The sequence below is a fragment of the Hylobates moloch genome, unplaced genomic scaffold (assembly GCF_009828535.3).
Source record: "Hylobates moloch isolate HMO894 unplaced genomic scaffold, HMol_V3 SCAFFOLD_3, whole genome shotgun sequence".
Lineage (NCBI taxonomy): Eukaryota > Metazoa > Chordata > Mammalia > Primates > Hylobatidae > Hylobates > Hylobates moloch.
The window spans coordinates 98,742,860-98,755,752 of record NW_026652278.1 but is presented as its reverse complement, the minus strand read 5'-3'; the positions used below and the strand labels follow the sequence as shown (position 1 = coordinate 98,755,752).

General features: G+C 39.8%; 1 protein-coding gene across 17 annotated transcripts in view; it reads right to left on the bottom strand.

Moving 5' to 3' along the window:
- Positions 1 to 12,893, bottom strand: part of ABI1 (abl interactor 1) — a 119,645-nt gene that overhangs the window by 79,000 nt on the left and 27,752 nt on the right. For all 17 annotated transcript variants that reach the window (XM_032144719.2, XM_032144763.2, XM_032144729.2 and 14 more), the window contains exon 2: positions 2,698 to 2,865. In XM_032144719.2, the coding sequence (XP_032000610.1) occupies positions 2,698 to 2,865 (168 nt within the window). The remainder of the gene's footprint in view (positions 1 to 2,697; positions 2,866 to 12,893) is intronic.

Here is a 12,893-nt window from a genome sequence, read left to right as displayed (position 1 = left end):
TTGCAAACTAAGCAACACATTTCCAATAACCCCTGGGTCAGAAAGAAATAAAAAAGCAAACTTAGAAATTATCTTCAGCTAAACAAAAATGAAAGCATAACATATCTAAATGTATGAGATACAGCTAATGCACTTTTTTTTTTTTTGAGATACAGTCTCGCTCTGTCACCCAGGCTGGAGTACAGTGGTGCGATCTCGGCTCACTGCAACCTCCGCCTCCCAGGTTCAAGTGATTCGCCTCAGCCTCCTGAGTGAATAGCTGGGATTACAGGTGCACCCCACCATGCCCAGCTAACTTTTTTGTATTTTTAGTAGAGGCAGGGTTTCACCATGTTGGCCAGGCTGGTCTCAAACTCCTGGGCTCAAGTGATCTGCCTGCCTTGGCCTCCCAAAGTGCTAGGATCGCAGGTGTGAGCCACCACACCCGGCCTTATTTTATACTTTATTAAGGTGAAAGCCAAGGTCATTTAATTTACTTGAGACCCTTAATCTTTTCTAACATAGGTGTTTAGGTCTGTAAATGTCCCTCTAAATAGTGTATTATTGGGAGGCCGAGGCGGGTGGATCATGAGGTCAGGAGTTCAAGACCAGCCTGACTAAGATGGTGAAACCCTGTCTCTACTAAAAATACAAAAAAGTTAGCTGGGCATGGTGGGGTGCACCTGTAATCCCAGCTATTCACTCAGAAAGGTAAGGCACAAGAAAGGCTTGAACCCGGAAGATGGAGGTTGCAGTGAGCCGAGATCATGCCACTGCACTCCAGCCTGGGCATCAGAGCAAGACTCCATCTAAAAAAAAAAAAAAAAAAAAAAAGTATAAAATAAGAGCAAATCAATCCCAAGGTAAGGAAAAGAAAAAGAAATAATAAAGATCAGAATGGAAATCAATGCAACAGAAAACAAAAAAATAGAAAATCAGGCCAAAGATGTTTTTTAATATCGATAAAGTTGGTAAACTAGCCATAATGATAAGTTTAAAAAAGAAAGATGACACCAATTACCAATATGAAGAATGAGCAATGTGAAATTATTATAGATTCTACACATATTTTTAAAATAAGAGATTAGGCAGGGTGCCATGGCTCAAGCCTGTAATCCCAACACTTTGGGAGGCCAAGGTGGGTGGATCACTTGAGGTCAGGAATTCAAGACCAGCCTGGCCAACATGGCAAAACCTCGTCTCTACTAAAAATATAAAAAATTAGCCGGGCGTGGTGGTGAGCGCCTGTAATCCTAGCTACTTGGGATGCTGAGGCAGGAGAATTGCTTGAACCCAGGAGGTGAAGGATGCAGAGAGCCAAGATCACGCCATTGCACTCCAGCCTGGGCAACAGAGCAAGACTCTTGTCTCAAAAAAAAAAAAAAAAAAAAAAAAATCGGGAGGATTATTATAAATTTTTATGCAAATAAATCTGTCAATTTAGGTGAAATAGCTAAATTCCTAGAAAGACAAAAAGCTCACTCAAGGAAAAACAAATAAACAGAATAGGCTTGTATCCACAAAGGAAATTAAATATGTAGTTAAAATCCTTTTCACCAAGAATACTCCAGGTCCAGATGGAATACTGTCCCTTACAGTCAATAAAACCAGCATTACACTGACACCAAAACCAGACAAAGGCATTACAAGAAAACCACAGCCCAACAGCACTCAAGAGTACAGAAGCAAAAATTCCTAATATGCACACAAACCAATGTAATTCACCATATTAATAGACATATTAATAGACATACATATATACATACACACACATATATATGATCATTTCAACAAATGCAAAGAAGCATTTGATAAAATTCATCACCCATTCCTGGTAAGAACACTCAGCAAACTAAGACTAAGTGGTATAACCACTTTGAAAAACAATTGGTAGGTTCTTCTAAAGTGAAACAGACACCTACCACATGACCTCTCCATTCCGCACAGAGGTATTTACCCAAAAGAAATAAAAGCATATGATCACACAAAGATTTGCATACAAATGTTTTCAAAGGATTTGTAATAGCCAAAACCTAAAAACAACCGAGATTTCCATCAACATGTGAACACATAAACAAAATGTGTAACAATAGAAACTACTCAGCAATAAAAGAGTGAACTACTTTTACATGCAAAAACATGAATGAATCTCAAAATAATTATGCATAGTAAAACATGCCAGACCAAAAAAAAAAAATAGTAAATACTGTATGATTCCATTTATATAAAAATTTAGAAAATGTAAACTTAATCTCTAGGGACAGAAACCCTAAGGACAAGGGACAGGAGGAAGGGATTACGTAGAAGAATGAAGAAATTTGGCAGGGGGAGAGGGGATGGTTCATTATCTTGAATGTGTTGATGGTCACATGGGTATACATGTGTGTCAAAACTTATAAAAATTCTGTTCTTTATGTACAAATAACTTTATGTCAGAAAAGCTCTTAAGAGTAGGACAGTGGTGACAGTTGTACAATGTGAATGTACTTAATGCTACTGAATTATACACTTAAAAATGGTTAAAATGGTCAATTTTATGTTTACTTTATCATGATAAAAAAGGACTAAAAGAAAAACAGCAGGTTTACCAAACTAAAACAGTGTTAATGATTATCACCAGTAAGATGAGTCAGAAATCCATACATGCAGGCTATTTACTTCTTTGGCATATGCTGCAGTTTAATTAAATTGAATTTAAAGCAATTTAAAAGCTGTTACCTGTGAGATATGATTGATGGAAGACTCCATTCTCCGAAGCTGAGAGGCTTGGATATCCAGCAACTGGAGTACATTGTTGGCCAATGCATTTATTTGATAAGCAACACTAGCTAGAGATTGGGTTGTATAGGCTTTGGTCTCTTCTAAAGCTTTTCTCTTGTCTGTAGCCTAAAATAAGAAGAAAAACAACAAATACTTATTTAGATTAACATTCATTAAATATATATTCTATAGAAAGGCAAAGTTATATTATTTTAATAGAGAAATTCAATTAAAAAAAACTCACTGTACCAATATGATAGTCTCAGGATACTACTGAATTAAGCCATGGCAGAAATCCCTATGTGCCAGCTGGGAACCACTCTCTCCTGAGTAGCTCATCCACTAAAGGGGCCACTAACTGTAGTCACAGTATCAGAGACACACTGCACCAATTGGTTCTCCTTGCCTAGACCCTTTCCATCACCAATTCACTGCAATACATCATAAGGACTTTACTGTCAGCCTCAAGCTCCCAATCCACTTACAATGAAATGGACTAAATCCAATCTGCCTTATATTCCTGTGTCCACTAACCACCATCAGAAATCCAACTTCCTTGTTATCTATGATGATTCAAGCCTATCATGCCCCACAAAAACTACTGTGAATCTTATGTGCTCCAATTCCTTACCCACCCCTTCTTCCGAAACTCCTACAGATAATTCAGTCAGAAGGCAAGAACTCCTCAAAGAGGAGCAAAGTTAAAAGGTGACAAACTGTATGTGGGTAAGAAGGGGAATCAACAACTTATACCACAAAGAGTAAATATCACTAACATATAATCTAAAAATGAAAAAAAAAAAAAGGCTATGCTAGCTACCTACAACTTCAGGAAAATCATTTATTTCTCCAGGTATCAGTGTCATGAACTCAGAGACTAAACAAAATGGTCTCACGTCCCTTCCAGTTCTACACAGAAAAAAAATGGAACAGAGATCTAACAGAAAGCTCACCAAAAGAGCAATGGAACCACTCTTAACCACTGAAAAGATGTCCAACCTCACTCATTATAGGAAAGAAATGCAAGTGCAAACCAATATGAGATACTATTTCTCACTCACTCAAATGACAAATATACAAAAGTCTGATAAGACACTCAGCAAAGCTGTTAGAAAAAACTCTGATGCACTGGTAAGTGATATCCAGCAATATTACACATAGATTTACTTTCTGACCCAGTAAACTCACTTTTAGGAATGTATCTCAAAAAATCACTGTCAAAAATACAAAAAGATATGTACACAGTTATTCACTGCAGCACTATCTATAATAGCAGAAGACTGGAAACAACCCACATTAACTATCAATAAGGGACTGTCTGAATAAGCTATGATATCTCCACACAATAGAGTATTATACTGCCGTAATAAGGACAAGGAATTCAAGGAATATCTCTGTTACTATGACTCCATGATCTCCAGAATATTGCTAAGGTGAAAAAAAAATGTGGGAAAAAATGTGTATAATATGCTACTTCTTAACAGAGGGAAATATGAAAATAAATGCTTATTTTTTTAAAGGAAAAACAACCCTTGACATAAAAAAAAAATTACATACAGGAGGAGAGGTAATAAATAGGATAGAGAAAACGTGGATAGTAGACTCCCTTAAGCATATCTTGTTTCACAGATTTCTCTTTGGACCTACATACAGGCACACTGCAAAGATACTGTGGTTTTGGCTAGAGACAGTGTATATATAAAGGTTATGTTTATATTATGCTGTAGTCTATTAAATGTGCGATAGTACTATGTCTAAAAAAAACTAGGTACATGCCTTAATTAAAAATACTTTATTGCTTAAAAAAGAATGCTAACCATCTTCAGAGCCTTCACAGAGTCCTGATGTTTGTGTGCTGGTGGAGGGCTTTGCCTCCATGTTGATGGCTGCTGACTGATCAGGGTGGGATTTTTGAAGGTTGGGGTAGCTGAGGCAATTTCTTAAAATAAGACCACAATGAAATTTGCTACATCTATTGACTTTTGTTTTAACAAGATTTCTCTATGGCACACAATATTTGATAGCATTTTATCCTCAGGAGAACTTTTTTCAAAACTGAAATCAAGCCTGGGTATAGTGGCGGCTTGTACCTGTAATCCTGGCCAGTTGGGAGACTGAAGCAGGAGAATTGCTTAAGCCCAAGAGTTTGAGGACAGCCCGGGCAACACAGTGAGACCCTGTCTCTGAAAAAAAAATTTTTTTTTGGCCGGGTGCCGTGGCTCACGCCTGTAATCCCAGCACTTTGGGATGACAAGGCGGGAGGATTACCTGAAGTCAGGAGTTCGAGACCAGCCTGGTCAACATGGTGAAACCCTATTTCTACCAAAAATACAAAAAATAGCTTGGCATGGTGGTATGTGCCTGTAATCCCAGCTACTTGGGAGGCTGAGGCAGAAGAATCACTTGAGCCCAGGAGCCATAGGTGGTGGTGAGCTGAGATCATGCCACCGTACTCCAACCTGGGCAACAAGAGCAAAACTCTGTCTCAAAAAAAATAAATAAATAAAATAAAATTTTAATGAGTCAATCCTTTCAAGCCCTACCGATGCTTTATCAACTAAGTTTATGTAATATTCCAAATCCTTTGTTGTCATTTCAACAAGGTTCACAGCGTCTTCAGCAGGAGTAGATTCCATCTCAAGAAATTATTTCCTTTGTTCACCTAAAAGGCACAACTCATCCATTCAAGTTTTCTTGTGAGATTGCAGCCACTTCTTCGGGCTCCAATTCTAATTCTCGTTAGTTCTCTTGCTGTTCCCACCATATCTGCAGTTACTTCCTCCACTGAAGTCTTGAACCCCTCAGCATCATCCATGAGGGTTGGAATCAACTTCCTCCAAAATCCTGTTAATGTTGATATTCTGACCTCCTCCCGTGAATTAATAATGTTCCTAATGGCATCCAGAATGGTGAATCCTTTCCACAAAGTTTTCAATTTACTTTTCCCAAGTTCATCAGAGGAATCACTATCTAAGGCAGCTATAGCCTTACGAAATGTGTTTCTTAAATAGTAAGATTAGAAAGTCAAAATTACTCTATGGGGCTGCAAAATAAGTATGTGTTAGCAGGCATGAAGACAACATTAATCTCCTTATACATCACCATCAGAGCTCTTAGATGACTAGGTGCACTGTCAACGAGCAGTAATATTTTGAATGGAATCTTTTTATCTGAGCAGGTCTCAACAGTTGGCTTAAAAGATTCCATAAACCATGCTGTAAACAGATATGCTGTCATCCAGGCTTGGTTGTTCTGGTTAAAGAGCACAAGCAGAGCAGATTTAGCATAATTCTAAAGGGCCCTAGGATTTTCAGAATGGCAAATGAGCACTGGCTTCAACTTAAAGTCACCAGCTACAGTAGCCCCTAACAAGAGAGTCAGCCTGTCTTTGAAGGCCAGGCATGGGCTTCTCCTCTCTCCCTGTAAAAGCCCTAGATGGCACCTTCTCCCAATAGAAGACTGTTTCGTCTACATGGAAAATGTTATTAAGTGTAGCAACCTTCGATAATCTTAGCTAGATCTTCTGGGTAACTTGCTGCAGCTTCTACATCAGCACTTGCTGCTTTACCTTGCACTTTCACGTTACAGAGATGGCCGCTTTCCTTAAAGCTCATGAACCAGCTGGCTTCCAACTTTTCTTCTATAGCTTTCTCACCTCACCTCTCTCAGCCTTCACAGAACTGAACAGAGTTAGGGCCTTGTTCTGAATTAGGCTTTGGCTTAAGGGAATATTGTGGCTAGTTTGACTTTTTTTTTTTTTTTTTTGAGACGGAGTCTCACTCTGTTGCTCAGGCTGGAGTGTACTGGCACAATCTTGGCTCACTGCAACTTCCACCTCCCGGGTTCAAGAGATTCTCCTGCCTCAGCCTCCCAAGTAGCTGGGACTACAGGCACGGAGCCACCACGCCCGGCTAATTTTTGTATTTTTAGTAGAGACAGGATTTCATCATGTTGTCCAGGCTGGTCTCGATCTCCTGACCTCATGATCCACCAGCCTCGGCCTCCCAAAGTGAAAGGATTACAGGCGTCAGCCACCGTGCCCAGCCTGATTTGACCTTCTTTTTTTTTTTCTTTTGAGACAGAGTCTCGCTCTGTCACCCAGGCTGGAGTGCAGTGGCGCGATCTCGGCTCACCACATGCTCCACCTCCCAGGTTCATGCCATTCTCCTGCCTCAGCCTCCCAAGCAGCTGGGACTATAGGCGCCTGCCACCACACCCGGATAATTTTTTGTATTTTTAGTAGAGATGGGGTTTCACCATGTTAGCCAGGATGGTCTCGATCGCCTGACCTTGTGATCCATCCACCTCGGCCTCCCAAAGTGCAGGGATTACACGCGTGAGCCACCGCGCCCAGCCTGGTTTGACGTTCTATCCAGACCACTAAAACTTTCTCCCTATCAGCAATAAGGCTTTTCACTTTCTTTTTTTTTTTTTTTTGGAGATGGAGTCTCGCTCTGTCACCCAGGCTGGAGTGCAATGGAGTGATCTCGGCTCACTGCAAACTCTGCCTGCTGGGTTCAAGCAATTCTCCTGCCTCAGCTTCCCAAGTAGCTAGGACTACAGGCATAAGCCACCATGCCCGGCTATTTTTTGTATTTTTAGTTAGAGACGGGGTTTTGTCATGCTGGCCAGGCTGGTCTTGAACTCCTGACCCTTGTGATTCCACCTGCCTCAGCCTCCCAAAGTGCTGGGATTACAGGCATGAGCTACTGCACCCGGCCGGCTTTTCTCTTTCTTATGATTCATGTGTTCAGTGGACTAGCCCTTTTAATGTCCTTCAAGAACTTTTCCTTTGCATTCACAACTTAGCTAATGTTTGGAGCAAGAGGCTTAACGTTTGGCCTATCTCAGCTTTTGACTTGCCTTCCTTGCTAAGCTCCCATTAGTAGTTTTTGATTTTAAATGAGAAACACACAATTCTTTCACTTGAACACTTAGAGGCCAACATAGGATTATGAATTGGCCCAATTTCAATATTTTTGCATCTCAGGCAATAGGGAGGCCCAAAGAGAGGAAGAGACAGAAGGAATCGTCAGTTGGTGGTACAGTCAGAACATACAACAATTACTAAGTTCACCATCTCACATGAGTGCAGTTTGTGATGCCCTAAAACGATTACAGTAGTAACATCAAATATCACCATAACAGATACAGTAATAATAAAAAGGTTTGAAATATTTTAAGAATTACCAAAATATGACAGAGACATACAAAGTAAGCACATGCCCTTAGAAAACAGCACCAACAGACTTGCTCGATGCAAGGTTGCCAGAAACCTTCAATTTGTAAAACACGCAGTCTGCAAAGCGCAATAAAGCAAAGCACAATAAAGAGAAGCATGCCTGTAAATAATTCACACAATTATAAAATAAAATTTAAATTAAAAAGGAATTACCCCAAAGTAAAGGTGTATTAATCAAATGAGCCTAACTGTGCATCCAATTAGTGGCCTTAACCAGAGAGAAACCACTCTACAGGTGGCTTCAAAGCACAGTAATTCGATTGTACATTCTTAATAGGATTTACCATTAGAATAAAAGTAATTGAAAGAGGGGAAGGAGAAACTGAAATTGTTTTTAGTCTCTTTATTGCTGGTGTTAGTACCGAAATTATTACCCTGATACTGTTATTTGCATAGGGTGGGATATAGCAAATCATTAATTATGTCATTGAGAACTGAGAGTTGGGGCATGGTTCAAAATAGATTTTGACATAAGAAAAGCCAGGTTAAGAAAGAATCCTATAGTTCTAGATTTAAACTAAAAGCACCAGTTTAGCCGGGCACGGTGGCTCACACCTGTAATCCCAGCACTTTGGGAGACCAAGGCGGGTGGATTACAAGGTCAGGAGATCGAGACCACAGTGAAACCCCATCTCTACTAAAAATACAAAAAAGTAGCCGGGTGTGGTGGCAGGCACCTGTAGTCCCAGCTACTCGGGAGGCTGAGGCAGGAGAATGGCGTGAACCTGGGAGACAGAGCTTGCAGTGAGCCCAGATCGCACCACTGCACTCCAACCTAGGCGACAGTGAGATTCCATCTCAAAAACACCAGTTTAAACCTAAAATGTAATTTATCATATCATATCTTAATATCCCAGCTCTGTCCAATGAAAAGATCTAAGAATAAAGACTATCTAGTAGCCATGGAGCACCACCTATTATCAGTATAGTGATGCACCTAAAACAGGCCGTATATCAAAAGGTACCTGGTTACAATTTGGTGGCTATAGTTAACAATAACATATTCTATACTTAAAAATTGTTGGCTGGGCGTGGTGGCTCACGCTTGTAATCCCAGCACTTTGGGAGGCTGAGGCGGGCAGATCACGAGGTCAGGAGATCGAGACCACGGTGAAACCCCGTCTCTACTAAAAATACAAAAAATTAGCCGGGCGTGGTGGCGGGCGCCTGTAGTCCCAGCTACTCGGAGAGGCTGAGGCAGGAGAATGGCGTGAACCTGGGAGGCAGAGCTTGCAGCGAGCCGAGATTGCGCCACTGCACTCCAGCCTGGGTGACAGAGCGAGACTCTGTCTCAAAAAAAAAAAAAAAAAATTGCTGAGAGTAAATTTTAAGGTTCTCACCACAAAAAGAAAGTATGTGAGGCAATGTATGTTAATTAGCTTAACTTAGACATTACACAATGTATGAACATTTCAAAAAATATTGTACACCACAAATATACACAATTTTTATATGTCAATTTTAATAAATAAACAACAAAACAAAAAAGCCACCGAGGAATTTTCTAGGGTCATGTCAAAAGGACTCAATGTAAGGATCAATGAGGCTCATAACTGCAATGGAATGAAACACACAAAATGTTTACATTTAAGACTTCATAACAATATTAAAAAGTTAAAAACAAACCAAAAAGTCACTAGCGACTTTTGTAGGATGCTATGGATCGTTTTTTTCTTGGATGAGGAAGGGAAGTCAGCATTAATATTAAGTACGAAATGCATATATTAAAATTTTAAAATTTTCAGTGTACAATTCAACGTGCTTTGATAAATGGGTACAGTAGTATAACCACCATGATAAAGAACATTTCCCTCATAACTCCCTCACCATCCTCTGGACCCTGGAAACCACTGACTTCCCTTCTGTCACAACAGTTTTGCCTTTTCTAGAATTTCATATAAATAGAACTGAAAGCTACAGTCTTCTGTATCTGGCTTCTTCCACTTAGCAGAATGCCCTTAAGATTCATCCTCGTTACTGCTAAGTCGTATTCTATTGTATGGATGTATCATCATTTGTTTCTCCATTTATCAGCTGATGGACATTTGGGTTGTTTCCAGTTCTGGGCTACTATGAATATTTGAGTAGAAGGTCTTATGTGGAGGTATGTTTTCATTTCTTTTGGGTAATACCTAAAGATACGACTGCTGAGTCACATGGTAAGTTAAGTGTATATTTAACATTGTAAGAAACTACCAGTTGGGCATGGTGGCTTATGACTGTAATCTCAGCATTTTGGGAGGTCAAGGCGAGAGGACTGCTTAAGCTCAGGAGTTCCAGACCAGCCTGAGCAACACAGTGAGACCCTGTCTCTACAAAAATAAAAAATCAGATAGGCCTGGTGGCTTGTGCCTGTGGTCCCAGCTACTTGGGAGCTTGAGGCGGGAGGATCAGTTGGGCCAGGGAGGTTGAGGCTGCAGTGAGCTGTGATTGCATCACTACACTCCAAGCCTAAGCAACAGAACAAGACACTGTCTCCTTTAAAAAAGAAAAAAGAAAAGAAAAGAAGAAGAAACTACCAAACTATTTTACAAAGAAACAGAAACAATATTATTTGGCATTCTCACTGGAAACTTATGAAAATTCTAGTGTTCCACATCCTTGTCAACACTTGGTATGGTCAGTCTTTTTAATTTTAAATATTCTAGTAGGTATACAGTGATATCTCATTATGGTTTTAATTTTCATTTTGCTATCAAATCATAATGTTTTCAAGTGCTTGTGTAGCATCCATTTCTTCATTGATAAAATGTTCAAATATTTTGCCCATTTTTTAATTTTAAAGACAGCGTCTTTCTCTGTACCCAAGGCTGGAGTGCAGTGGCACGATAATAGCTCACTGCAGCCTTGATCTCCTGGGTTCAACTGATCCTCCCACCTCAGCCTCCTGAGTTGCTGGGACTGATAACAGTCTAATAACCCCACTTAGATAACAAAACAAGGGTCTCATGTGCATTTTTTAAAGTTTTCTAACATTTTGTTTCTACCATTTTGTTTCCATAACTCTCCTCCCATTCCTTCTAGAAATGTCACATCTGTCACACCATATTTGTCTTTTATAACTTTTAACTCATCTCTAATCCAAACCTATACCCAAATTTCTCCAACTTCCAAAAAAAAAAAAAATACAAAACATGTGGCTGGTCATGGTGGTTCACATCTGTAATCCCAGCAGTTTGGGAGGCCCAGGCAGGTGGATGGCTTAAGGTCAGGAGTTCAAGACCAGCCTGGCCAGCATGGTGAAACCCCATCTCTACTAAAAATACAAAAAGTAGCCAGGAGTGGTGGCATGCCCCAGCTATTCGGCAGGCTGAGGCATGAGAATCACTTGAACCCAGGAGGCAGAGGTTGCAGTGAGCCGAGATAGTGCCACTGTACTCCAGCCTGGGCGACAAAGCGAGACTCTGTCTCAAAGGAAAAAAAAACCTCTTTACATATGTTTTATTTTATTCCATATGATCTAAGATCTAATCAAAGATTGTTCACAGCTGTTAACAGTCATATTTCTATTTCATATCCTTAAATACAGAACACACTCCCAATGCTGACCCTTTTTTCCTTTCAAAACATAGAAATTATTTTTTAAATCCAGGTATCTTATAAAAAATCTTACAACCTGGATTTATCTGATTGTTTCCTCATGATTAGATTCAGATTGAACATTGTGTCAAGAATATTATATATTAATAGCTGATGCTGTGAACTTCCCCTTACAAATAATGGAACATCTAAAATAGCATTGCACACTATTTCCAGAGTTTTCTTCCCATGATTTTCTTCCAAGCTGCCAACACCAATTCTGCAAATGCTGATGAAGTTAATTTATTGATTTTACCAAAAGACGTCAAAAAAATGTTTTACGACAAAAACTTGGCTTCTATCCTATCCTCAAATGGTCCTTAAATGGTTTGTTGTTCAAAAGGTTAAGGGTGCAATAATCCAGTTAAGCCACAAGGAAAAACAACCAAATTCACATAAGCACAAACAATGACAAATATGCCATGACCGCTGACTGGCTGATGACTTTTTAAGGACATGATTACTTGTAAAATGTTTCCCAATTTCAGAGATACTAAGTAGGGAAGGGGCAGTTACTAGAATTCATGAAATACAGTATATAAGAAACACTTCTCGATTTAAGGGCCTTTTAAAAAATAAAGTATGTTGGCCGGGCGCAGTGGCTCACTCCTGTAATCCCAGCACTTTGGGAGGCCAAGGCGGGCGGATCACGAGGTCAGGAGATCAAAACCATCCTGGCTAACACAGTGAAACCCCGTCTCTATTAAAAAATACAAAAAAATTAGCTGGGAGTGGTGGTGGGCACCTGTAGTCCCAGCTACCTGGGAGGCTGAGGCAGGAGAATGGCGTGAAGCCGAGAGGAGGAGCTTGCAGTGAGCCGAGATCACACCACTGCACTCCAGCCTGGGCAACAAAGCGAGACTCCATCTCAAAAAAATAAATAAATAAAATAAATAAATAAATAATGTATGTTAACACCAATGGAAAGGATTTTAAATCTCAGGTTTTAATACCTGTTGCAGGAATAATTTTATACACTATAAAGTACACAAAAACTAACATCTACTTTGCTGAAGGCCAACAAACGGGCTGGTTGGTTAGAGACCTGAGAAACCTTCCAGGAAGAATCCATAATCACTTTGTGGAGAGAGATGAGAGGATCAGGAAAAAACAGCACATGGGCCAAATGCTGGTTCATTACTGACAAATAATCTATTAAGTACAGAGTCATAGGGACTAGGGCATACATATATGCAATGCCTAGCTACCACTAAAAGGATCTAATTTTCTCCAACAGAATGCCTATTCCAATAAAAGTGAAAACTAAAAAGAAATCCTACCAGGTTATGGCAAGTATCCAGCAAAAAAAATAAATTTTTTGCATGACAATTCA